Genomic DNA, 27295 nt, shown 5'->3' with positions numbered 1-27295 from the left:
ATAATGAATGCTCATCAGAAGGTGAGAATTATTTGCATTAAGTTCAGAATACTTTCTAACATGAAATGTCACTGGAAAGTGAAACAATTTGGAAGATCATGGTAATACTTTGTGTAAAAATGTATGTATTGAAGAGAAACATCAATCTCTTTTCACAGTATTGAAGAATATTGGGTAACTTAAAATCAAAGATGACAGATAAAGCTTTTTAGTATTTTTTGTTTGTTTGAAATACGTAAACTCTCAGCTGTCTACTTATTATTTTTTCTCTAAATTAGATGATATTGGTAGAAATATATTTTAATGCTATGGTGTCTGACTCGTGCATGTTTTTTAGTGGTTTTCTACCACTTGCATGATCATTTTTAAAAGATAATGGCAGGATCAACTTAGTAGACTGTATCTTTTCTGTTGGTCAGAGATGAACAGCAGCTGTAAAAAAGACTCTGATATCTTGTCCAAATTTTTTTCTGTCATCCTTCCAATTTATCTACTGTAGACTGACTCGGTAGCCCACAGAACATGGGATTATTTAATTAGAAATACATGATTATTTTTTTCTTAGCAGCAAGTTAAAAGGATTGGCTTCTGACCCCTAGCATTTTGAGTGCTGCAAGAGGAAGTCAGAACATGACCTTTTTTAAAGTATGTCTGCAGAAAGTGCCATGGCAGGGTTCCTTTTTTTTTTTGTCTAATGCTAAGTGCATTTTTGTGAATTGCCAGCTCTACAAAATCTATAGTCCTGAAAGGAAAACTGAAACTTGTCTTTCACTAATAATGGGCATCTTGCAAGGCAGGCTTATGCCCTCCATTCAGCTCCAACTGGCTGTAGCTATAGTCAGTTCTTCCATGAACAAATACACGCAATTATTCTGTGATATCTGCATAAGCTTTACAGTGTTATTTCTAGAATAAAAAGTAACAAAAACATCACTTAAATGTAGTAGGAGTGTGTAATTCTCATATGATACATACTAACAGCTTTCAGCTATTTGTGTGCCAAACCCAACCTTTTAAATTTTCCTGCTTCTGCTGTTAGTTTATACTGACTTAACTTGGGAGCACCTGGTTCATGGCCCCTTGTGTGCCCAGTTTCTGCATAAGCTCAGCTGTTTATTATGCTTCTGCTTTAAAAGGGCTATGGCACCTCTGATCTATTTGTGCTAAAACCTTGTTTTTCTGTTGCATTTTGATTGTATAGTGTATGGTGACGTAGTAGAGTCCATGGAGTAAGAGGCTTAAATGGGAAAGTCAAAGTTTCAAACAGAGGGAAAGGACTTAAGACAAGGATTTTTTCCTATATATTCCTGCTACCTCAAGAGATCAAGTCATTCTCATTGTGTGGAATCCTAGTGTCTGACAGCAAGGAAGATTTTTTCATATGCTGATGTATTTTTAGTCTGCGGGTTATGTGCCTTTTGTTTCATAGGCTGGTAGTCATCCTTGAGGGAGAGATGATGGGGTTAAGCTACATTTGGGATTTTTTGACTATTTAGGACAGGAACTATTAGTAATATTGTTAATACTTTCGTGTGTGTATGTGAATTTAACCATAATTTATCTTGGAAATTAGGCTCAGTGTGGAATTATGCATTAAAGAGTCTTGTTTTCCATGTTACAGACTATGGGAATTAATAGTGAATGTGACAAAATTATTGTTTGAGTACATCTGTAACGCATACCTCACTTCAAGAAAAACAAAGCCTGAAAATAGAGATATTGTTTTGATATTGTCAACACTGACAGTGTTCTAGTTGCTCTTCATTCAGCAGAAGGGTTTGGAAGGTAGCAGATTATCTCTCCTCATAGTTCTGTCCTGCGGTTTGTATCAGAGGGGTATTTTAAAGGAACCTTTTCATTAAAGCTTTTGTCTTATATTTTGAGGAACAGTTAACACTTTTCATTCTAAAAAATATTTAACCTCTGTCGCTGTTGAGCTGCTAGCAGAGAGAAGTAGTCCAGGTTCTCAGTGTGGCAAAAAGAGATATTTTATTAATTAATTCCAATTTATATAGACTTTCAAAGGTCACCCAGATTGGTCAGTTTGAAACCTCCCCCTAGGCCCATTGGCCAGGCCTGAACTGTCCACATCTTGAGAAACTGTTTTAATAACATCCAAACTTTAGCTTTGTTTATAAAACACAGGAAGAAGAAAGAAAGAATTCTCACGAGAAAGGTCTGTGCTAGCCACAAACCTCTCTTTGCAAATTACTTTTAATTTGGCTGTTGAAGTAAATGGTTTGCTTTCTTCAAGTGTAATTAAAACTTCAGCAAAATGAGCTATAGGTAGGAAAACAAGATATTCCCATTATATTTGTATTTCTGTAAGATATTGCTTGTATGTGATTTACAGTCAAGGTAAAGAATTATATGAAATCAAGGTGCTTGCATCCTTAAGAGCTGGTGGCTGCTTCAGAAATTACTTAGCTGGAAAAGGCCAAGAGCAGAGTTGTTCTGCATTGTACTAGTAGCAAGCAGAACACATGGAATGCATTCCTCATCAGGGTTATCATTTATCTCAGATCTGCCAAATTTGGTTCAGTCACATTCGGGTTCCCTTTAGGGACAAGATGGAAACTAGTGCTGCAGGCACTCAGTGCAGGTGAAACCTATTCAAGCATCCTGAGACTTAGGAGCTGCATTTGATTGACAAATGAGGGGAATACCATATTCCTCTTCATTTATTTTTGGGTTGGTTTATTTTTCTTTACTTGCCAGTTTTTCTGTATACTTCTTGAAGCTTTGGTGTTAGGGGACATTCCTTTCTTCATTTATACTCTCTGGAACTCCTACATGACAAATACCACATTATTCTGTATGTTACAATCCTTTTTACAGGAGAAAAAAACCTTGTCATATGTATTGTTTCCCAGTGCTTGTCCCACAATGCAAGGAAAAGACTGTTTTGTTTACTTGGAGACAAAAGGAAATGTCTTGTTGCTAAATGTAAAGTTTACATTAGTGAAAATAAAGTACACTAAGATATGTTCCATGTATGGATAGTATTCTGTAGGAGTGGTTTATTAAAATGCAATCTCCCATACACAGGATGTGGATTCCACCTGCAAAGGTGTTAATTCTTCATTTTCCTCCATAGAATCCTGCCTGTTACTACTGAGAGAGCCAGCTTGGTTTGGCCAGTGTCACCTCTAGATACCTGCTTCAACCAAATGAAAGTGCTGGGTGGTGTCTGGGACTAGCTTCTGTTCATGACAAAAATATGCAGAGAGTTAAAATAAGTTTTTTTAATGTAGGAGATCTTTGAATAATTTTAATATAATTCTATTTCTTAACCAAAACAGAAAGAAGAAGGAAAAATTCAAGGGCAGCTTAATAAATCTGATTCTAACCAGTACATCAGAGAACTGAAAGATCAGATAGCTGAGCTGCATCATGAGGTAAGTTATATATTACTGTCTCTGATTGGTTGTACCTTTTGTCCTTCCACCTGTAGCAGATTTTGCTTATTTAATAGTTATTACATCTTCACTGCCTGTTTTTGCTGAAGTATATTATTTTAAATGAATGCAATAAAACTCTTATACATGAATCTTGCCTTTATCTTGGTATGTAAGAGAACAAAAAAGTGTTTAGTTACATGATTTGATGTTAAATGAGATTGGCATTTATGTTCTGTCTTGGCTTTTTCTTTAATTTTATGAGTTGATTGTATTTGTGTTGCATTTACTCTATTTGGAACTGCATTTATGAAAATAAGCCCCTTTATGTCTTTATTTGCTACAACTGTTAAGGCTACTCTGCTTAGAAACTAAACTTCATTTGTGCAAGTAGAAGGATCCATGTGTAAATTTTCTGGTTCTTGCTGTTGTGAGGATGAATTTTATGTGGTAGTATACTGAGATTGCTTAAAAAAAAAAAAGGATGCTTGCTTAACATCTGTTAACAGATTTTTAAGTTTTAAACTGCCAAGACTTTCAACCTATGAAATTTCTGAATTCAAACTTCCTTGCTCTAATAGTTGTAGTAACTTTCTGTTAAAACGATGAGAAGGTCTTGAAACTGAAATGTCTTATGTAACTCCTTTGCTCACTGGCTCCTTTCAGTTCATGCTGCCTTGTGAAGAAATACCTTTACCTAATATTACATTGTGTGCAAAATGCCCATCATCTTTGCATTAAAGTCTGCTTCTGTTTCAATTACCTTTTCATACACAGCTCTGAGAGGGCTGCTTAAAACCATAGTCTTGTAGAGCAATTCAACCTAATTGTTTGTTGCCTTTTTGCTTTTATTAAATAAACACATCCTTTCTTTAAGTGTAGATATAGTGTTTTCGTAACAATCTTAGTAGATCCAAGCTTTTAGGATCAATCCCTTGAGAGTGATAACGCAGTTGATGATCTTGGAATGCTGTCTATGCTATAGATCACTATGCTATAGATTGAGGATAGTCTCCAGGGCCATCAGTCCAGCACCTTTACCAATCATTAAGCTCACTTAAAAACAGATTTAAAAATCAATAACCTGGCTTTTTCCATTAAAGCACTCTAACTAGTTTGCTTTGTTGCTTTTTTGTAGAATTCCCAGAAAGCCAGATATTTAGTGTATTTTTGCATTATGAATAACATAAGGCACTGTACTGACTTTTTCCTCTGCTCAGTGTAGGTTTAAAAGGTAACAAATACTGCTTTGGGGGAAAAGTAGAATTACTGTTGGAAAGCTGTTGCATAATTTTCTCTATGCAATGATTTGTTACATGCCTGGCTGAGCAACTGAATTGTCATGAAGGCAGACAATATTGTACGTCTTTATTGTGTATAAATTAATGTGAACAGGTTGGAATGAAGATGAGGTTCATAAGCTCACAGAACAATAATTCTGAGTAATACCAGTGATTTCCTAAGCAGTTCAGTCTAGACAGATCTTTATTAGCATTCCCATTTGAATGAAAGGAAATACTGTGAAGAATATGGATTCCAACAATAGCAGAGTTCAAGTAATTCCATGTAGAAGAGCACCTCTCTTCCAGATGTGTGCTTTGTTGTGGATTAATTTTTAATTTCCAAACTAGGTAAACACTATAGGAACAAAATCATTCTAGGATATAGAGAAACTTGATGACTTGATGATCTTACTGGTCTTTTCTGACCTTGGTGACTGTATGATTTTATGAAACTCTCTGTGTAATAGACAAGTTCTACCTTGGCAGCATTCTTACACAGACTTTCTTAAAGCCTGGAAGTCTTTGTTTACTAATGACTGTTTTCCCCTTTCCCCCTTACTGTTACACATCTATTAGTCTATTTTTAAAATAAAATCTTAAGAGGGAAAGTAGTGTTTCCTGCAGTGTTTCCTCAAAAAGCAAAATCTGAAGAAAATGGCAATAGAATGAGACAAAAATACTCTCAACTGTTAAATGTTAGGATTAGTATCATTCAGTCAATGCCAGTTAAATAAACAATTTCCTTAAATCTGAAGTGTTTTCATGCATGCATCCACTAATGACCATGTTATTTGGTATTTGGCTAGCTGCTTTCTGATTCTACTTCTGCAAAAGCTAAAAGAAACGTTACACATTTGCAAATGCACCTTCCTGAAGATAGCGTGATGGTGTATGTGACATGCTGACCACAACCTCCCAGCTGGTTAGCATGTAATAGGCACTGGAAAAGCAAAAAAACTCTCGGTGACTTTATGGTTACCTTCTAATATATTGTAATTGTGTAACTTTAAACTGCACATGAATGCAAATGTTCGTTAAAGCAGAAGTGATAGTTTATGGCAGGGATGGATATGTGTGAAGCAAGATTAAATTTCTTGGCATGACCATCAATGTTGATTCTGCTTATTTAACTTTTTCCCTCTCCAGCATTGCATTTTTACAGATTTTTACACCAGAAAAGTTGCAGGTTCTTCATCTGAGGGATGGAACAAAATAATGACCAAATCCTATATTGAATACAAATAACTGCAGACTTAGTCCATCTTCTGGCCTTTAGATAAACACTAATTCGTGCCTTTGGCCAGCAACGTGAATGTGTATGTTTCTGTATCAATGGAGCCTTGAGGAGCTACATACTTTGATTCTATCCTGTGATATCATCCATCAGATGGTGATGGTACCAAGTTGTGGCAACAGCATGATCCATTCCAATTGCAGAGCTCTTGTGAAAGGTCTACTGTTCCATCAGTGTTTGCAAGCCAGGCTAGTAGGCGGGCACAGAGCAAATCTAGAATATCAGTGAGGAACACTGAGAATGACAGCAGAGAGTCTCTATTACTGCCCAGTGTCTAAAGCTGAATACTTCACTGAAGTGGGGGTGAGAGTTTGCAATGGCACAGGTGCAACAAGCTGTTGCTGTATTGTCTCTTGACTTTCTAAATGAGAAAAGTTTGGCCCTTAAAGTTCAGATATTTTTCTCACCTGTTCCAATGTGGTAACCTAAATCAGCTACATATTGGAACTCTGCATGCTACATCAAATGGTTAATCAGTGGACTCAGATTACAAATGGCAATTGGTTGGAAGTTCTTGTAAGTATAAACAAAACTTTAAAAAAATTATTTTGGTCACCTTTTTCTGAGCACAAAATTTTGCATGCTGCTTAAATATAATGCAGCTTGCAGCCTAAAGGACAGGTTTCAGCAACCCTAGTACTCATCTAGGAATAATAATGCTACAGTCAGTCTTCAAATAACATTATATGAAAACTTATTTGTAATAAACTGAAGTTGTGTTCCTGTTACTGAATAAAACTGCACATACTGAAAATTGGTAGTATGGCACCAAAAATTGAGCGGATGAGCCACATTGGTACTAAATGTACAGGGTAATTAAATAAAAAATATGCCTTTTTTTTACCATTCAAATACAATAAAATAACTATAAATGGAATTCTTGGATTTCTGGCTTGTTCTAACAAGGTACCTGCCTGATTCCTTTTACACCTAATCAGAGGATTTCTGTAGCATGGTATGCTGAGTTGTATATTGATTACTTCAGAGTAGGTCTTACACATGTATTTGATGAACACTTCAGGAGAACAAACAGACCTAATTTGGAGCTTTGAGAACATTTTAACAAGAAGTTGTGGACTTCTGCTCTACTAGACTCTAGACTTCTGTAAACTTCTGCTTTAGTCATGAACACTGCAGTGTTAGGTTCATAGTTAGACTCTGTAGAGGCCTTTTCCAGCCTTAAAGTTCTATGGTTCTGTGCAAATTATCTTAAATCTACTCACATGCACCTCTTTGTTTGCACTGACTTGAACAATCAAGTATGGGTTAGAATATAGAGTGGGATTTTTAATGTTACCTAAAATAGTGAATTAATTCTTAAATTCCTCAGTGCAACCATAACTTCACTCAGAAGTCAAATACATGTAGATCAGTTACTACTTACTTGCATTTTTAACTTTAGTAAACATATCTGGTTTTATGCTCATTCCCTAGAAAGTTACTGACAGCTATTCTGTAATCTTTTACAATCCTATCAACATTCAAAGAACAGCTGATGTAGAATGAAAGGACACTCAGACTGTAGTATTTCTAGTTAGCCAGTAGCTAATCCTGTGGTAAGTCATGCATATTAACTGCTGTACTTCCTTTCTTCCTTATTGGCTGAGTTGCTTTATTGGGCACAAAGTTGTTGTTGACTTTATTGTTGAAGGCTGAAACTAATGTGAAAACTTGAAATGTTGAGGATCGTCACAAACAGGAAGCCATGATATAAACTTCTTTGAGAGCTTTTAGTATGTACTAGCCTTAGACACTCTGTTTGCCTTCTCAGAATTTCGTGTTCAGTTGCTGTTTGTTCTTTTCATTAATTGAAGTCTTTCCACCTAGCATTTTCTTTCTTCCTCCATTTCCTTCCCATTCTTAAAGCTATCTCTACAGCAGTCTTGACTTCTAGCTTAGTAGAATTGTAACTTAAAATGCTTTCTCATTGTGCAGCCCCAACAGGCTGCAGCTTCTGTGAAGCAACTTTTGTTACTCTTGTCAGTAAATACAGAAGTTTGGTTGCCCTGTGTTTGGCACAGAAGTATGGTCTAGTGATCAGTCTGTTCTGTCACTTGACCTTCCAGTTCACGTACTTTAACTGATGTAATATAAATGGCATGAACATACAGACACTGCAAGGTTTGTACCGTGGTTAGATACTTTCAGGCTAAACAAGGAGTGCTAGTGAAAGCAACTTCAGTGAAATATTTTTACCGCTCAAGAGAGTATCTCCCTAAGTATGTAGTAGTGAAGTAAAGCTGTTAAGCTATGTGGAAATTAATACGTTGGAAGTTTAGACTGTTAAAAGTTTACAATTAAGTAAATTTGAAGATTTAAGAAACACTATGGCTCTTGAACAAGCTGTTACTCTTTTAAACACAAATCATATACTGGAGAAACAAGGAGGAGGTTGTTTGTAGTCCCTCTTTTTCTTTTTAATTCGAACTGAATGGAATTAAATGATTTATAAACTGCTGAAGTTCTGCATTTCATGCACTACCCCTCTGTATGTGCAGTCACTTTATATATATATTACCCAGCAGCTGCCTCTGCTTCCTGTTGGATGTTGCAAGGCTTGCATGTGTTACCTAGATTACAGGGGTGGTACAAAAGATTAGGATTGACGTGTTTACCCACAAACTACACTGGCAGACCACAAGACACCTTTGGAGACAAAAGCAAGTGGTTTCCAGTCTTTCAGACTTTGTGATTTAGGACTGAAGTGCTTAAGTTGTTTCACATGAAATTTTACAAAGTTTGCCTTTGTCACAGCATTAGATGATTTGGGCTCTCTTGGAATCATTTCATGTGTTTGTTTTGCTGTTAAACTTCAGTTTTTTGTCTTTATATACTACAGTATTTCAAATGTGGGTTTGTTTTAATCTTACGACAGTTTTCATATTGAAAGCTGAATTCTGCCTAACGTGTTTAAGTCCACAAAAGCAAGTAGCCTCTACAGTTTGGGATAGTGGATGTATATTAGCTATCTGTGCTAGAGGACGGCTTTATGAAGGACAACAGCAACATACAGAAACAGAACTTCCTTCACTTAAGACTTTTTTTCCTTAGAAAGCAGGAATACGGATGTTGAAGATAGCCCATTTTTCAATTTTACTATGACATCTGTGCATCTGCAGAGACTATTCCATCCCACATCACTCTGATTGCCAGAGTTGAGGAAGAACATTGTAAAAGTACCACAACATACTTTGCCTTTTTTTTTCTGCATGCATCTGCTGTTGACCAATGTCAGAGGGAGAACACAGAGATAGTTTTCTCCTAGCTGTTTCTTTCTAATGAGATATCCTCTTGACAAATTATTAGTTGCAATATTTTGAGAAGAAGCAAGGATGATGTGCAAATCTTACACAGGTATGTTTGATATTTGAATGAAAAGCAAAGTCCTGTTGTTAGTGTGGCACACTGTTCCAACATTTAGAAAACCCTCTGCAAACTTGTCCAATTAACAATATTGCACCATGGCTGATGGAAAAAAACAAGATGTCAAATGACTGGAGCATTATTATTCTGCCAAAATATTTTTTCAGGCATTTAAAAGACTTCATAATAGTACCTCTAAGTAAAATTCTAGAGATTAAATTCTTGCATATTGACAATGCAGAAAATGGGGTGTTTTTAAAGGTATTTCCCATTTCACTATCTGCAAACTTGATAGCTCTTCAAAGAAGTAGTGACCATTAGTTTACTACTCTTCCATTTCCACGTACGTATGGTTTATCTAGGAATGGATCTGATATTATGTTTTAAGAACCTAATGCAGTCAGTAAGATTCTGATATAGGTGTTATCTCTTGGTCTGATCTTGCTCCTGGTGAGCTAACATTTTAAGATTGGCTTAATGAAAAGAGATATAAAAGTTGGAGATTAAATACTATGCTTTTAAAAGATTTTGATTGTGTAAATAAAATTCAAGACACTTTAAGTAATGACTTTGAGGATAAATAATGTATAAGTTGTGACTAAAGGAGTAATTGGTTATATGGCTGAATCGAGAATACATCTTGCAACTTGCATTAGCTTTCTAGGCTTTCACTGCTGAAACTAAAATGGAGAAGGGAAAGTGAACTGTAGCCCATTGGTGTGAAGGATTAAAAAAATTCCCACATAATAAAATACCTAAATAAATTTCAATGCACTGTAGTATACAGGATGAAATATTCAACCACATTAACAGTTTCTTTACCATAAACAGTAGGTAAACTGTGTTTTAAAGCTCTCAAATTATTTCTTCCTTGTTTTTTTTTTTTTTCTTGTTCTAGTAACTAATAATCTTAAATCAGTGAGTGGTTCTGGGCCCCAGCACTGATTGAACCAGGTTTGTCCCCTGAAGAGATGAGGAAATATCTTTACAAACAGCTAAATGATGATTCCTGCATTGGCCATAGATGAGAACAAAATTGTGATGCTGCTTATGGCGCATTGGAGTAGCGCATTGGCCAACAAGATGTGTTGGCCACTTCTAGTAGCATTCCTAGCTCCTGTTTCTGTCATAATAATTGCATCTGGGCTTCATGATGGGATACCAGTGGAAAGCATTACTCCTTTCCTCTGTTAATTTTATTACTAGACGTCCACTGAGTCAAATTCAATGCTTAACAAATCGAATGTTCTCTTATTTGTTGCACCACTAGACTACATTCAGAAGCAGCGCAAATAACTTGGAGTAAATTACATAGCTTTGCATAACGGAGATATGATGATTACCTGGGGAAAGTGAATTCTAGTTGAAGTCCAACCTATAGAAATTTTTTCAAGTTCTCTGAAGACATATTTAATGATGCATAGCAGTGGATCAGATCATATGCGCAAATGAGAATGAGAGAAGATCAGATTTATCACCATTCAAGTACCTGAGGAACAGAAATAGGTAACATTTCTTTCATCAGAGCTAAGGCAAAAACAGCAAGGCCCAAAAAGCCTAGAACTCTTCCTGTAGCATTTGCTATTCAATATAATGCTCTTTTACTCTCTTGCCAATTTATTCCGCCCCCCCCCCGCCATTTCTTCTGGAAGGAGTTTATTATTCCTTTTTCAAGCAGTACAAGCACATCTACATTTGTCTCTTGGAAACTGTCATTTTACTGGATCACTTTTATAAAACCAGCTAAGCTTTGTGGGATTCATTCCAGTCAATTTTTACTTCAGTCAATTGTTTTCCCTTCATAGTTCTCAGTAAAACATAGTTCTCAGTAATGTTGGTTGAAAGTCCTATTTTAACTTCTGTAAAACACTTGTTTCTCAATACAGACTAGAGTCACATTAACATCTTCTAATAGTTTTTTTTTTACTAGACAACTGCTTTCAAAATACGTGACTCTCTATAAATGTTTTCTTGCTTGATAAGAAATGTTGTCCCTGAAAGGAAATATGTTAGCACTCAGATTTACAAAGTAAGCATTTCAGCTTGTGGTGGAAGTTTATAGCACAATAAATCATGTGCTTTTCTTTTACCGTATCTTGCAAGCACAGTTGGACAAGAGATGATCAGATTTTTCCCTCCCCGCAAGTAAAGTTCTTGCAAGGACAGCTAAAAATGTAGTTGCTTTACTAGTATGTGTCAAAGTTACAGAGCCTCTGTGCTGGCAGAGTCTGATTTAAGTGGTTGTGGTCAGTCTGAGGAACCTGTGATGTGATAAGATAGCATTTGTGAGGTCATGTGGTTTGCAAACACCCAATCTAATGTAGCAGCTTTGTCTACACAGGATAGTTAAATATATACTCTATGGTTTAGAAAAGTGAATTGCTTTATTCCTTTAACTCAGCTTGTCCTTAAGAGTCAGAGGTGTTATAGTGGCTTGATAATGCCCAACTTGTTACAGAAGTGGAAGATTGAACTGATTGGGAGACTTAATTATCCAGTAACTTTCTCCAATTTAGTTAGTCCACCCTTAATAAAGCAACTAGCTTTAGAAACTATCTGGCTAAATGTGCAATCAACAGGCAGATGGAAAATACAATGGAATCCCTCTGCATTTTATGAATATAATTTGCTTAATCCAATTAACTTTGGGTCGTCACAGTGTAATTAACACAGACGTTACACCTGCCCAAAATGACAGGATTGATTCTATAATGATGGCACTTTATTCCATGAATCATTGTCTTTGCATCAGATAAGGTGGATTCCTCTCCCTTCCCCCCCAGTAACGCCATCAACAAAATATTTTCCGTCCCTGGTGAGGGTGAAGGAGACCTCTAAATGTGACCAGTATAACCAGGCCAGTGATGTAGTCTGTCCTTAAATGGAACAGCTATGACTTTGTTTACTTGGATGAGCGCAATGCTTTTCAGTATGAATCTTAACTGTTTCACTGCCACCAGTGACAGATTAGATTCAGTGGTAAAATAGATGAAGATTGGTGATTGCCGCTTTTATACACATTTTCCTCCTTTTTTTTTTCTGACTGTATCCTACTGCATGAAAGCTTCAGATATGTCTTGCTGAGCAATATAATTGTTCTTGATTGCAGCATTAGAGATAGCAGCAGATTGCAGCATTAATATTGCTAGCTATACTTAATTACACTGTGTCCTTTAGAGTTTGTGTGGATTACCAAAGCGAGTAAGATTATAATTATTTCATTATCATGGCAATAATGTTCTTGATTGTTGAAGCTGTGTGACCTGTCTGCTTTACTGATTAGAGCTTTGTCAGGGTTTGTTATGTTTTTCTGCCTATAAATCAAGTTTTGGGTTTTGAAAAGTGGAAGAATTGAGGTTCCACTGGTTTATCTGAGTGGTTGTTCCTTGCAAAAATTGTGTGCTAGCACCCATATACTGGTGCCAGCTATGGGAGAAAACAAGCTCAGAAGAGGACTGCTTATATTAGCTTGTAATAGGCGTCTGTAAACTTAGCTGAATATAAGTGGGGCAAATAGTGAAAATGTGATGGAAACACCTCCTAAAATTCGTTTATCAGTTTGAGTGGCAGCCAGCACAGATGAGCATAGTTTCTGCAATCAGGGGCAAAAATGTTATTTAGTCTATTTTAAAGTGCTGAGTTTAACTCCTGCTTTAAAAGGACAGAGTAAAAGTGTGAAATTATAATTTCCTGTAACTGTTGCCTGTAATGGGTACATTTTCAGTGTATCAGCTGGTACATTCTAGTTAATGCTTGAGGTTTCAGTAACGTTTGTATTTATAGATGCATACAGGAGGAGTATTGAGATTGAAGTATTTTCTTGGATATAGTAATTGGAGTGCATTAAGTGTGATTATACTGCTGTTTTAAAATATTTTTCTTGCCATGTCCTCACTCCAAATAAACACTTCCATTAGACCTTCTTGTAGAAAGAGTTTCTGGGAACTTTCTATAAATAACTAGCTAGTAGGTAGAAGGAAAATTCCTAGGCCTGTCAGCTTGGAACTTCCTTCAATTGCATACAATCTCACTACAACAGACCTGTCAGGTCTTAGAAAAATTCCCTGAAGAAATAAAACCTGACATAGTTACCAAATACTGACTTCTTTTTCAAATAGCATAAAAGTTGGGTATTCTTCAGCGCTGTTGCTATTTCAACTGCATATTTGATACCTAACTTCAAAGTTTAACTTGATTACACTGCACTAGATCAAAACCAGATACTTTCACCATATAGTGCAGTGATCAAAAAGTCATGACCTCCCATGGATCGCTTTATTGGTTTCCTGTTCTGATTCACTGGAAACCTTCTGGTCTGAACACTTGTTGCTGGTTTTAATCTTTGTCACGTTTACAATACAGCAGACTCATCTATGGTAAAACTGACATATAACATGTATTTAATTTAACATTGTATTTCATTTTAGCTCAAGTGCTCTCTAAATTATAATGTTGAAAAAATCCACTTTTTATAAAAAACTTAAATCAAGAAATTTAAGAGTACATTCAGAGCAATAGGAAATAAACAGCTGGAAAACGGAGATGAGCTTTCTTTTATGCAGTAAAATTATTCCATAGATTATATTTAAACTTCCTGACAGCTATAGGGATTTTGTAACACATTTCATATTACTATTAGACTGAATCTGACTTACAGAAGCGGGCAATTTAAATGAGAGGCCAGATATTTAAGTGCTGTTAAAAAAACCCCAAAGCCTGAAATTACTCAGTCTTGGAAATTCTCTGCTGCTCTTTTGCTTTTCACTTACAACACACTGCAGGGGTTTGAACTCTGTTTAGTGATATGGTCAGCAAAGTTAATTTGAGATAAATATTTCAGGTTGTATACCAATATATTAATTTTGGCCATCCTTTTAAAAATATGAGTTTTAAAACCAAAGGTTATAACTTCCTCAAACAGGAGATTTTAGTAATTAATCACATACATAATCTTGGTTTCCAAAGAGCTAATTATGAGTGGGGCAGATTCAATTAATGTTGTAATACCTCATGATTCTTGCTTTTAAGCCTGTTATAGATGGGGAAAAAAGTCAGTCTGGAGACAGAGTTTTTTAACTTTCAAGAATAACTGCCATACTGGCACAGCCTAGGTCTGTTCAGGTATTTAATATTGTCATTCACGGCTATTCTGGCTTAGGCCCACAGTACGATTATCCAGCCTGGAGTTTACTACGTGCTCTGATTTCTGGTTAGCTTCTGTTGCCAGTTTCAATGTTTTTTTGTAGCAATTGCTCAAAGAAGTGGATAAATGATACTGCAGTTATATTAGATTGAATTCAATTTATAAACTCCCAAAATCACAGAAGCACAGAATTAACTAGGTTGGAAAAGACCTTTGAGATCACAGAGTCCAACAGTATGACCTAACACCACCTTATCAACTAGACCATGGCACTTAGTGCCACACCCAGTCTTTTCTTAAACACCTTCAGGGATAGTGAGTTCACCACTTCCCTGGGCAGCCCATTCCAATGCCCAAACTCTTTCTGAGAAGAATTTTTTTTCTAATGTCCAGCCTAAACTTCCCCTGGCACAGCTTAAGATTGTGTCCTCTTGTCCTCTTGCTGGTTGCCTTGCTGGGAGAAGACCCCCATCTGGCTACAACCTCCTTTCAGGGAGTTGTAGAGAATGCTAAGGTCTCCCCTGAGCCTCCTCTTGTCCAGGCTAAACAGCCCCAGCTCCCTCAGTCACTCCTTACAGGGCTTGTCTTCTAGACTTTTCACCAGCCTTGTTGCCTTTCTCTGGATGCATTCAAGCATCCCAACATCCTTCTTAAACTGAGGGACGCAGGACTGAAAACAGCACTTAATGTGCAGTGTAACCACTGCTGAGTACAGGGGGAGATCAACTTCCCTGGTCCTTCTGGCCACACTATTCCTGATACAGGCCAGGATTCCATTGGCCTTCTTGGCCATGTGAGCACACTGCTGACTCATGTTCAGTCTGCCATCAGTCACTACCCCCAGATCTTTATCTGTCTGGCCACTGTCCAGCCACTCTGTCCCCAGCCTGTAGTGTGCAGGGAGTTGTTGTGGCCAAAGTGCATGATCTGGCACCTGGTTTGGTTAAACCTCGTATTGTTGGATTTGGCCCATCTATCCAGCCTGTCCAGGTCCCTCCCAGAGCTCTCCTACCATCCAGCACATCAACACTTGCTCCCAGCTTGGTGTCATCTGCAAATTTGCTGATGGTGAACTCTATCCCCTCATCCAGATCATCAGTAAAGATATTGAACAGAACTGGTGTCCCTGGGGAACACCACCAGTCACCGGCTGCTAACTGGATGCAGCAGCATTGCCCAGCACTCTCTGGGCCCAGCCATCCAGCTGGTTCTTAACCCAGCAGAGGGTGCACCTGTCCAAGCCATGGGCTGCCAGCTTCTCCACAGTATGCTGTAGGAGATAGTGTCAAAGGCTTTGCTGAAGTCCAGGTAGACAACATCCACAGCCTTCCCTGCACCCACCAAGCAGGTCACTTGGTCATGAAAGGAGATCAGGTTGGTCAGGCAGGACCTGTCCTTCCTAAATCTGTGCTGGCTGGGTTTGATACCTCAGCTGTCTTGTAGGTGTTGTGTGATCGTGTAGTTGCACTGTTTTGAGATAGTATGGATCAAGACATTCAAACATATATCAGACCCTGGAGATAACTGGATATGGACATTTACAGTCTTCCTACCATGAAGTATGCTGCAAATCAGCTGCCTTTGAATCCTTCTGCTATACTGAGAGTAACATAAAACTAACTTCTCCCTGTCTGCTTCTTTCTGCTTATCCTAAAAATTCTAACAAATCAAAATTAACTTTTCACCAAGATTCATTTTATTACACTTCAAAATAAGAAGTGTAATAAAATATTCCAACTTCAAATATTCCACCAAGTCCTCTAAAACTTTTTGTCAACAAATTTTTATCTTGGTATGGGCATTATAAAATTTTTGGGGAATCCAATGAGGTAATGCTGAAAGTAAACAAATACAGCTCTGAACACATCCATACAAAGCAGAGTTAATTTTCTTTAGGACCCTATTTTATATCCTTTAGAAATACTGTTTTATAGAAACCACTAAACTTCCACTATTCTAGAATCACTAACTCTTATCAGTGTTTGTTGTTGATTGTGCAGGTTTCCTGTTTTTGTCATGCAAAACTCAGTCCCAAATAAATGGCCAAATGTGCTAAGGTGGCCCCAGAAAGTCCTGAGTATGTTGGAGTGCTGCTTGGCTCTTCCTGTAGGGATCCTACAGGGACTCACTATCACCTTGATTTCAAAGGTCATTGCTGGACTCCCTAAAAATCAACATTTTGTTTATCTCACTGCATCTTCTGCTGGGTGACAGTTTTTAGATGAGGAAATTAAATTCCACATTTAAAGTATATATCAAAGACAAAACTATGTCTTAGGAGAAAAGCCTTTATGATAAATGAAATGTTTAATAATGAATAAATTAAATGTTCAATAATTGCTTCCACAAAGGAAGCAATTTAGCCAACAGATTTTGGAAATGCTCTCACTGCATGTTATTTGTAAGCATGATCAAGGTATTTCCTGCTTTGTTAAGTCTCAGCACCTAATGCACTGGATTATTTTTTTTTAAACAACAATTTCAGTTTGCTTTCTTTTGCTTAACTAGTTTAATTTGTTTAATTAGTCTCTGAAGAGAAACTTGAGTACTGCCCTACCAATATCACCTTTAGGGGTGGGGAGAAGGTAAAAGCAAAGACAAATGACAGAATTATGTAGTGGTAGTGCTAGCCTGCTAAACCTCAAATTTATGTCAAACGCTCACCTAACTAACTTTAATATTTTTAGTTTAGGTGAACTACAAGGGGAATGGTACTTTTTTCCATGTTAGTGTTGTTCTAAAACTTTAATGAAATAGTTTACTGGAGATTTTAAACACCTTTTTAAGTGTGTTCACTTTCCTCCTGGTGTCCGTGATTCTTCAGCACCAAGTAGAGTGTGTTAACTTGATTTCAGCAAAATCTAGCTGAGATTTTTTCTAAAATTTTGACACCTTAATAAAAATTAAATCTTAAAGAAAGGAGCAGTAAAGAGATATGCATAGTAACACTTCCTGTTTGAGAGTGTAATTGTCTATTGGACTAATTTCAAAATTAGTTAGATTTTTAAGAGGAAGCAGAACATCTTTAGGGAATTTGAGAAGACTCTAAGCTGTTCTGGAGGAGTTTTAGTATTTTAAATAAAAAGACAAATGTATGAAAGCAATTAATGAGGATATAACTTATTTCCGGAATTTCTCTACTAAGAATATCTGATTATTACAGATCTTGCTCATCTGCTTCATAGTGAAAGGAAAAGACATTGTGATATCTCTTTCCTTTGCCCCTCCTTTCTGAACATATTCCTTGGATATATTTTGAGGTCTACAAAATATATTTTGAGGTCTGCATTTCAGTTTTTAGATCTCTACAGGTAGATATGGCATTGGAGAATCCAGAATGGCTTTGGTGAGAGGCTGGGAGGAGGACCTATCTCTGCAGCTTTTTGTACCTATTTCAAGGAAGAGAAGCCTGTGCTGTACCTCTCATCTGTTACCTCTCAGTCAGCCTGGGCTGTTGGTGTCTCTTCCTCAGGAGGGACAACTGTGTTTGGTAGTGGGAGCAAAGAGAGGAAATGGGAGTTCCTGGATTCAGCATCTGTTTGGTCTGATTGGTTTGGGCTTCTTGAAACATCAGTAATTTCCAAGAATGACCCTTGTCTGGCACTGATCATGGCTGTTATTTAGAAGTTTTTAATACTAATTATGGCTGCATTTATAGCTATGGCTTTAGAAAAAAGCCCTTAATGCTAACTGAAGTGAAACAGGAAATTCTCTGACACTGAAATAAAAGCCACAACTTTGAGCTTTGTCCTAATACAGTTACAAAGATAATACATCACTAATTGAACTTATATTTCTAGAATTTATTTTTTAATTTGTTAGAGAACGTGTAATTGTTCCTAAACAAAGAATGTGGTATTACATGCAGTATGTGTTGTTGATTTTTACACATAATCTTAACATGCATATGATCCATGTGTTTGGGTAAAAGCTGCCGCATGCTTGAGGAAAATGATGACTGTCTGGTTTGTTTTTTCTTTAAAATTTTTCTTCATTGCAGGATTAATTAAACCATACTTAGTATTTTTTTAAATCTCAGACTGTTCAAAGATCAATGAGCAATGGCTTTCATTAAAATGCTCTGATAAAATTCTGTCATAATGCATGCTTTGCAGTCTCTTTCATATAAGGAATTTGATTCTGTTGGGAAACTTTAGAAACCCCATTTGCATGGAAACTGTACAGCTATTAAATTTGTTAAGAACTGCTTTAGATGATGGATTACTAACATTAGTTTCTGCAACCATTCGTGTAGCTCAGGATGTCTCCATTTGTGCAGTGTTCATGTTGCAGTGGTTTCACTATGAATGTGACTCAACCATGTATTTAAAAATGGGCTTCAGAGAGTTTAAGATATCTAAGGAGTTGCTTTTGTTCGTGGAAGTGAAAAGGTAGCATGAAATGGCCTGCAGCCTTAACATTGTTCATTCCCTTTGGGTGCACGTGCAGAAATGCTTCTGCGTTGTAGTACCTGCTGGCCATATAGTATTTGTCTGGACTGATATTTGTGTCCTTACTGGCAACATATTTTCCACTAATTCCATTGGAGATGCTCCAATTACTTGATTTTGTGTGATAATTATTTTTCCAAAAGAAGTTAGTGGGAGTGTATGCCTTAAACTGGAGTAATCTCATTACAACAGGAGTCATCAGTAAGTAGCAGTCAGCTGTTAGGTATGATAAGGGATCCCATTAGATGCTGTGGACAGTGTCAGGAATTTTTAAGAACTCAAATTAATTTGCTTTTATTAATGTAAAATGTGATTATAATTTAATAGATCATAACTGATTTTTTATTGGCTTGTAATTATGTTTTGACTTCTAAATCTCTTATTTTCATGTTGCTAAGTTGCCAATGTTTTTCTGAATTATAGGACAGGTATTTGAAAATGCTTATGACTTGTTTCTTCAGCTAAATGTGGTTAGATCATATTTTAAGCAACATTCTAGTTTTCTTTTGAATCATGTTTGCATTTTAAGTAGGAAATCTTATGAAGAGTTTCAACTCTTACTAAGGTTGGAACAAATAAAGAGGGAACTCTGATTTTTAGATTCCTCTTGCTATGAGTAAAAACACTGAGAGTTCAGGATCTTTATTCTTAAATAAACATTTAAATTGACATACTGTCTTCTGCCAAAACCAATTTTATTCACCCAAGGCAGCGGTCATATTTTGATCTTACTTGTGTATTGCTTGGTTATCTTACTGTGACTAGATTTAATATTTATTGGCAAGCTTTGTTAAAACCTGTCTTTACTGCTTTAGAATTGAGTAAATTTCAAGAATTAGTTACTGAAGCCTTTTAAAGGGAGCAGATAGTAGCATTTTAGTTTGACTTTTCACCACTGAACTCCTAGCTTAAAACCTCACATTACAACATAAAAGTGACTCCCAGACCTTAAGTCAAACTCTTTCACAAAGTCTCTCTTGAAAATTTGACATATGTTCCCCAGTCAAAAAAGCCAAAAGGACTTAGAAATACAGCTTGCTTGCAACTGACTATCACCTTTCAAACTTGATCCTATGATTTAATATAGAACACCTTCTGAATTGTTTAAAACTTCTAAATTTCTCTTTACTGTTTCTCCTTCATGCCTGGCTTGATGAGGCAGTCAGCATCAGGTAAGAAAGTTTATTCTGAAGTTCAAGGATCTGATTGTAACCCTTTTTTCAGCTATTCTGTATTTGTGGAAGTACACTGTTACCTGTTAAGAATATGTAGAGTTAAAGTATTTTCATATGTTGACCAGTAGACGTACAGTTTGTCTTTAAAATGCTGAATTCTTTAGACACAAGAGGGTATATAAATGCACATATTAGTAAGATTCTGTTCTTGATTCAGCTGGCTTTTTAAGAGATAATGATGACATATTTTGATCACAAGATGTTATTAACTCTTTGAAATCTCTAAAGACCATGTGAATGTGCTGTAGTGAAAAAACAGAGTTGAAGCTGCAGTCTTCTAGAGAACATGTCCTTTGAGAATTAAAAGCAAAACAGAAGGAGTTTACCAGACCAGGGTTTTTTTACTGGTTGTGCTTTTTTTTTTTTTTTTAGCAGATATGATCAGATTTGAGATTCTTGCAAAAATGAAGCAATAAGAAACAGGTTCGTTTAAATGTCACGTCTTGGAGTGACAGAGATCTAGTTCCCTTCACATGAAGGAAGGCCAGATTCAAAACTGAAAGCCTTTAACCAATATCAACTCTTTGTACATAAGAGAACAGAAAGTAAGAGACCCTGGGGTGCAAGTCCATACTTTGCTCAACATGGCTGTAGTTCCTTCAGGGATAAGGATAGAGTAGAACTAGGATATGGGGGGTGTGTTTGGGTTGGCTCCACACATCCTGCATTCCAAGCCCTTAGTTGGATTTCCCATTGTCTCAATATGCTTGGCTAGATAAATGGCAACATCTTGGTGTAATGCTTTAGCTCCTCCCTTAAGCCATGTTCAAATGAAACACTGACAGCAAGAATCTCAAGTCTGTCTTAAAATTAGCTGACAAATGAGCGTCAGTGTGAATAAGGTGATTTATCAATTGCAAAATCTACACAATGGCAAACATAGAATTGGTAGTTACAAATCAGGAAGGATGTTTTCAAGTTGTTACTGAGTCCTCTGACATCACTGGCTTAGCATGCAGCACCAGCCAAATCTGACAAGGCAGTGTTGAGCATCGATAGGAAATGTATTAGAAACCAAATAAAGGGGGTTGTATTTCCACTTGGTATCTAGATGGATGTAGAGAGTTTAAAGAAGGTCTGTAGGGAAGTTAAAGGGCAACTGAAGTGATAGTTATCTGGACCACTGCCTGTTTATGAGAGGTTAAAACGGATTGGAACTCATCTGCTCTAGAGAGAAAGCTGAAGAAGGTGGTGTGATGTAAATTTCAGAATAATAACCACAGAACTGCTTTTTGCCACTTGTTCCAGCATAATTAGAATTTGGGGGCAGTAACTAAAACAAGTAGATCAGTTTAAAACAAATAAAGGAATTTCTGGAATTTACTGCCACAGGAAGATGTGAAAGTGGACAGCAAATATATAATTGGTCATGGATGGCTGGTCTATAAGTGTGTGGTGAAGCAGCTAGAAAAAAATTTCAGTCCTATTTGCTTCAACAGCTTTTGGACAAGTGAATGGAGGCTTGGTAATATGAAAGTCCTATTGTCACTGTTGCAGACATATTAGGATGATGGACTGTTGCCCTGAGCCCTGAGGACAGTAATGTTCCTGCCTTGAAAAAAGATGCTGCTTTTTCTGTTAGAAGTGCAGATCCTCTCTTGCTAGACTGTAAAGTTATGTGACAGTACAAAACTTCATTTTAGGAAACCTCCATTTTAGAGCTTTACGCTGGCATTGGCCATTGGTACATAATGGCACTGGAGTGCAGGCTGTCTGCAAGTTGTTTCAAATGCTTTGAGAAGCCTTACAAAGCCTTCCTCTTGCAATGAAAATTGCAAATATTAGGGCTCCTTCAGAAATACTCCTGAACAAATACTAGGTGGAAGGGCCCCTGAACTATCTTCAGCTATGAAAGTACACTTTCCCTTGTCAGTGCAGCCTAGTATGCTGTTAGCCTTCATCACTTCCCAGGGACAGTGGAGATTCGAGCTCAGCCTCCTGTGTGTCAGGACCCCATTGTCCTCTTCAGCAGTGTTGCTCTCCAGCCTGTTGATCCCCATAATACAAACAAATTCTATGCTGTAGTGCTCTGGCTGAGGTGGGCATTTCTGAAGCAGACAGAAGTTATGGAACTCTGTGACCATTGATAGATGTGTAGTGTATATTCTCTGCAGTAAGTTCATGTTTCCTCGCAGCAGTCTCTTTCCCCTTGGATGTGAGGAGTACTTAAAAAAGGCAGGCAAGTGTAAAGCTGCAGATCAAAAGTGTTTCTGGAAGGTCACAGATTTGTTATTCTAATGAAAGGATGCACAAAGGTAACACAGTGTTTTCTGAGACTACCTTTAGGAACTGGCAAAGGCTGTGTCTATTCATGATTTTTTTCACCAACAGCATTTTCCACAGACTCCCATTTGGAAAGGTTACTGCCTAAAACTGTGAAACCATGATTTTGTCATGTTACCTAAATAAGTTCATCTAAAGGTATCATGTTTAAGTCTTCAGGAAAACAGTTGAGGTCATTGGTTTGGCTTTCTGAGTGTTCAAAACAACTAACATTGCGTATCAGCTTTATAATTTCAGGTGAACCAATGGCTTAGCTGTACAGACCTAAAACATATAATTTCTTACACTAATATGAAGTTTGTAGTCACTTGTACAGCCGTTCTTTTTTTTCCTGTGGTGAGGGTGGAGAGAAATTGTTGGGTTTCTGTGTTTTATTTTCTTAGTGACTAAAATTGATGGCTGTTTTGGAAAATTCATGTGGCAGCTAATCTGATCATATTGCAGGATATTTTCAGGAATAATATTTCTAAATAACACAGGAATGTCTGTATCATGCTTTCTGCATCTAGGTATAGAAGCTAGTAAAAATTATCTATACCAGATATATTTATATTTGGTATGAGCTGATTTTGCTTGCATCATGAGATATGCTGTGCAAGTGTAGAACTCTGCTTTGCTTGCCTTTATGCAAAGTCTTTATGAAACAACTGCAGCCTATGTATATGTGAAGAAAATGCAAAAAACCTAACATTAGCATGCATAGTGACAACCAAGATTTAGATCTACCTCATGTGCCCATATTCCTAACAGGGATTTTTTGATATAACATTAAAAGCTGGAGTTTTTACATGCTAACATGCAATTTAATGGCTTCTAGCATGATTATGACTCTTGTGATCTTTTTTCAACTCCTTTTTTATTCTCATCTTCTGCACAAGCCCATGGTAAGTACAGAGATTCCTTCTTCCCCAAATGGACAGGTAATAATCTCCTACTGGTGTCAGTACCAAGGGCATACATGCACTTGTTATTTATCAAAGTGAATATTGCTTCAGATTTCTGAAACATCAAACAGATTTCTGTCAAGAAACTCTTCAGGCATTTTATTCTTTCTATTCTCCAGATCTCCTACTGTAAAAAGTCACCTCCAAAGTAGTACCATTAGGAAGGTTCTATAATGCATTTTTAATGTTTTTCTGCATCCTCAGGATTTTTTATCTTAATACTCTTAGACTGTCAAACAGACCCAGAGTTATTTGCTACTAAAAGCTAACAGAAATTAAATTCTAGATCAAACAAACCTAAACACCAAAAAACCAAGCAACCTCCAGAATGTCTTCCATGAGTTGAAGTTATTTTTCATTAAATTAACAGGGGACTTGCCAGACATTAGTGCTTTGGGTTTTAGTTTTTAATAGCTTGAATGCATGGTTGAAATTGTGTATCACTCTGTGGCACACTGAATTAAAATGTTATCTGTCTATGGTCTGACAATCATTTTTGTCATGTTTGATGTTCTCTTAAAATTGCAACTACAATCAATTTATGCTGTACAAAGATGTTTCTCTCATACTATTTGATCTGAAATCTCATTGGATATTAATTAGATAATTAAGACTCTCAATGTTACAATGTAGGCCGAACTAAACATATTCTCTGCAATCTTTTCTGTGACTGTGAGAAACTGGCAATATTCACTTGGGACCCTGTTCTTTGGTGGGGAGGGGCTTCCTCAAGTAAGAAGTCAGGCAATATGAGAAAGAATGGAGCTGTAAAAGTAAAATGTTAAGGCCAAAAGTGCTGTCAAAACAAACAGGCCACTCTAGGAAACAGAAACCATCCCTGTGGGGATATTAAAGATGCAGTAAAAAAGGAATCTCTCATTACTGATTCTAGGTACCTTGATTATTATGTCTTAAAACTGTAATATTCAAAGTGATCATCAAATGTGCTTCTTTCACATCTTTCATTTTATCCAGCAAAAGTTCAATGAAGCATTTCTTGAAAATGCATTTGGTTGGGGGTTTTTTTGTTTGGTTTTGTTTGTTTGGGGTTTTTTATTGCTGGACTCTTGAGCTCTGATTAACTGTCAGTTTCCATTTTTTCTAACAGATCAAATGTCTAAAAGGCCAGAGAAACTTCTCAGACCAACCCACTTTTGATGGGATTCACATTGTCAACCATTTCACAGGAGATGATGAATCATTTCATTCTTCTGATGAAGATTTTATAACTAACTCCATACAGGAGAGTGGGGTGAACTTTCATCTACCCAGGAGGACTGGTCAGATGGCTTTGGATCACACACTTGTAGACAGCAGTGACAGTGATACTGAGGAAAGTGCCCTTCAGTCTGGGAACTCAGACAAGATGGTTTCTAAGAGAAGAATGGAATCTTACTCTACTACTGTGTGATTATCACTGTGACTAGCACTGAAGACTTCCATATTTCTTTAAGGCTGAAATTGTCAGATAACTGAAACTATCCAGCAGTTGGGTTAGGTAACTATTGGATTTGGTCTGGCCTGTGATAAATATATACATGTACTGTCTATCTGCCTTCTCTCTTTGCCAAATCTTGCTAATGACATACCATTGCCATAAAACAGGCTGGGAAGAAGTTGATGGATGACAGTTTTGACAGTATTACTGAATGTTCTTTGGTTTAGAAACTGCAAATATATTATTTCTTTAATGTGTAAGAACCATTTTGCTGTTCACAAATATGGGAATTATTTTCCTCAAAAGAAATTGCTTTTGTGCAATATTTTATGCTCTGAACAAATGTGTATGTTTTACATTGTTATCCTTTTGTGATCAAGATGGGCCCTAGTAAACCATCTGATCATGACACATAAATATATATAATTATCTTATGCTTCTCAATTAGTTTTGGTTTTTTACTAAAGTTATTGGATGCCCACAGAAGGCTTGAAAGACAAGCCTTTATCTGTACTACTTTATATATGCAAATAATGGTCACTAATGTCATAAAGGTGTTTTTCACCATTTTCACTTAAATATGTGTGCATCTGCTTTTGATGTTGCTAAATAATAACTGGTCTGAATATGTTAATTACAATAATGTGTATTTTGTACATATTTATGTATCTACACCAAGCTGAAAATGTACATTACTCCATTTTATATGAGGAATGTAAATGTTGCAATATTACTGTCTCTGGTATTCTAACGGGAAAATGAATTCTGTATATACACACTGAAAGTGAATTACTAAATAAAGGCAAAACACTAACTTTGCATTAAGTTTCAGCCTAGCTATACTAACAGGCTCATGTCAGAAATGCTTGTTCAAAACACTATTGACTGAAATCTTTTACCTTCATGTATATGTAATGAAAATAAATTTTTCATGATTTAACAAGGTTGCAGCATTTAGTGTTTAGTCCCTTCCAAGCTATAGTCCTTGGTTAACACATAGTTACTTGCAGGCTCTAGATAGGTTCAAATAAGGTGAAGAATTATTCATGTCTTAATTCTAATGACAACACGGTCAGTGCAGTGAAAATACATACATTCAGTCCTCTTACAGTTTATATTGCAGAGCTATCTAGGAAATAAGTTATTGGTGCCATCAACAAATTTCTGTGATTGAGCAAAGCAGTAAGAGCTGAGCTGAGCAATCTGCTTCCAGTGTCCTAAAAACTGAGATCCAATGAATCAGCCTTAGCTTCTTGAACAGAACAAGATATTTCACCGTTGTCATATGAACATTTACTTGCCCTCACAGACACATTCTAGTCAAGAATATTCTGTTATTGCCATCTGATGTAATTAAACAATCCTTAAGACTTCTTTTAGCAATGTTTGCAACTGTTCAATTCATTAAAAGAAGCCATGCAGAAGTTTGATAGTGATAGGCAATATATGTTAACTGGTTTGCTACCCATGAGAAGCAGTGTAGTTGTTTAAAATTGCAAAAAGTGTGGAAACATTCTGCTGAATGCATCTGCTAGTCCTGTTAGGCTTTTCTTTTCCCTCTGTTTTGAGTATGTTTTCAGGAAGAAACAGCACAACTGAGGAGATAACAAATGTTGAAGGAATGATAGAGAAGGCTGCATAGAAACAGCACATTATGGGCATCTCAACAATATGGTTGAGTGCCAAGGTGCAACCTAATTTAAATCTTTTAAGCCTGTGGGTGACAAATTCCAAAGTACTGATTTCTGTAGCTCCTAACTTGTTTCAGTATTTCTACAAAATTTCCCCACATCCTACCAGTAAATATGAAGTTCCAAGTATAGCCTGTGGAAATTGGCACCTCTGAGTTGGATTAGCTGAGTGATTCTTATTCAATGCCACGTATGCAAAACGAAATCAGGAGCACTTTCATTCACAAATGAGTAACAGTTGTCTTTTTTCCTTCCAATGAGCATCTGCTAACTTAGGTTTGCACCTGGATCATTGTTGCCCAAGGAGATAGGTGACAAATGTCTTGTCTGTCATCAATACCAGCTGCAAGCCTCTCTTAAAGGTAATGTTCTGTAATAAGTGGCAGGCGCAAAATTCAGTTGGAGGGCCATAAAAACTCTGTCTGTTTGAATAGTGAAGTGTTATGATTTTGCAATAACTGCCTTACTGTTTGAGTGATAGCAAATGAGATTAGATGTTAAGGGTTATTTCCTGAACTTTTGTGGTTTTAAAGTATACAAATAGAATAAATACGGATACCGAATAACAGCATAAATAAAAACATGCAAAAGTCCTTATCCAACAGACTACATCTCTTCTAGTGATGAAAGCGAATCACTGAACATACCGCAGTTTCAGAAGACTTGGTTATGTACAGACTGTCCTAGCAAGACAGCCCAGGACAAGGTGTTCAGAATCATCCTGCTTTTTCTCCAGCTCTCTGGCAAAAAAATGACGCTCATCTCTCTGCCT

The 27295-nt window shown here is 36.7% G+C and overlaps 1 protein-coding gene and 1 long non-coding RNA gene across 10 annotated transcripts in view; one reads left to right on the top strand and one right to left on the bottom strand.

Moving 5' to 3' along the window:
• The window catches only part of EVI5 (ecotropic viral integration site 5), a 79489-nt gene extending 53714 nt beyond the window's left edge, over positions 1 to 25775 (top strand). For 8 of the 9 annotated variants that reach the window (XM_085068077.1, XM_085068076.1, XM_085068070.1 and 5 more), the window contains 2 exons: positions 3303 to 3398; positions 24503 to 25775. In XM_085068077.1, the coding sequence (XP_084924203.1) occupies positions 3303 to 3398; positions 24503 to 24805 (399 nt within the window). In that variant the 3' untranslated portion in view covers positions 24806 to 25775. The other variant, XM_085068073.1, reaches the window with a different exon arrangement.
• LOC146433925 (uncharacterized) lies at positions 757 to 27295 on the bottom strand. The gene is made up of 3 exons (XR_014853760.1): positions 27171 to 27295; positions 10682 to 10827; positions 757 to 906 (listed from the first exon to the last, which is right to left on the bottom strand). It is a non-coding gene; the product is annotated as an uncharacterized LOC146433925 (long non-coding RNA).

This window comes from Lichenostomus cassidix, chromosome 8 (genome assembly GCF_008360975.1).
Source record: "Lichenostomus cassidix isolate B80296 chromosome 8, HeHo_3.0, whole genome shotgun sequence".
Taxonomy (NCBI): Eukaryota; Metazoa; Chordata; class Aves; order Passeriformes; family Meliphagidae; genus Lichenostomus; species Lichenostomus cassidix.
Note: the sequence above shows the minus strand (reverse complement) of the source record. Positions and strands in the feature narration are given on the sequence as shown.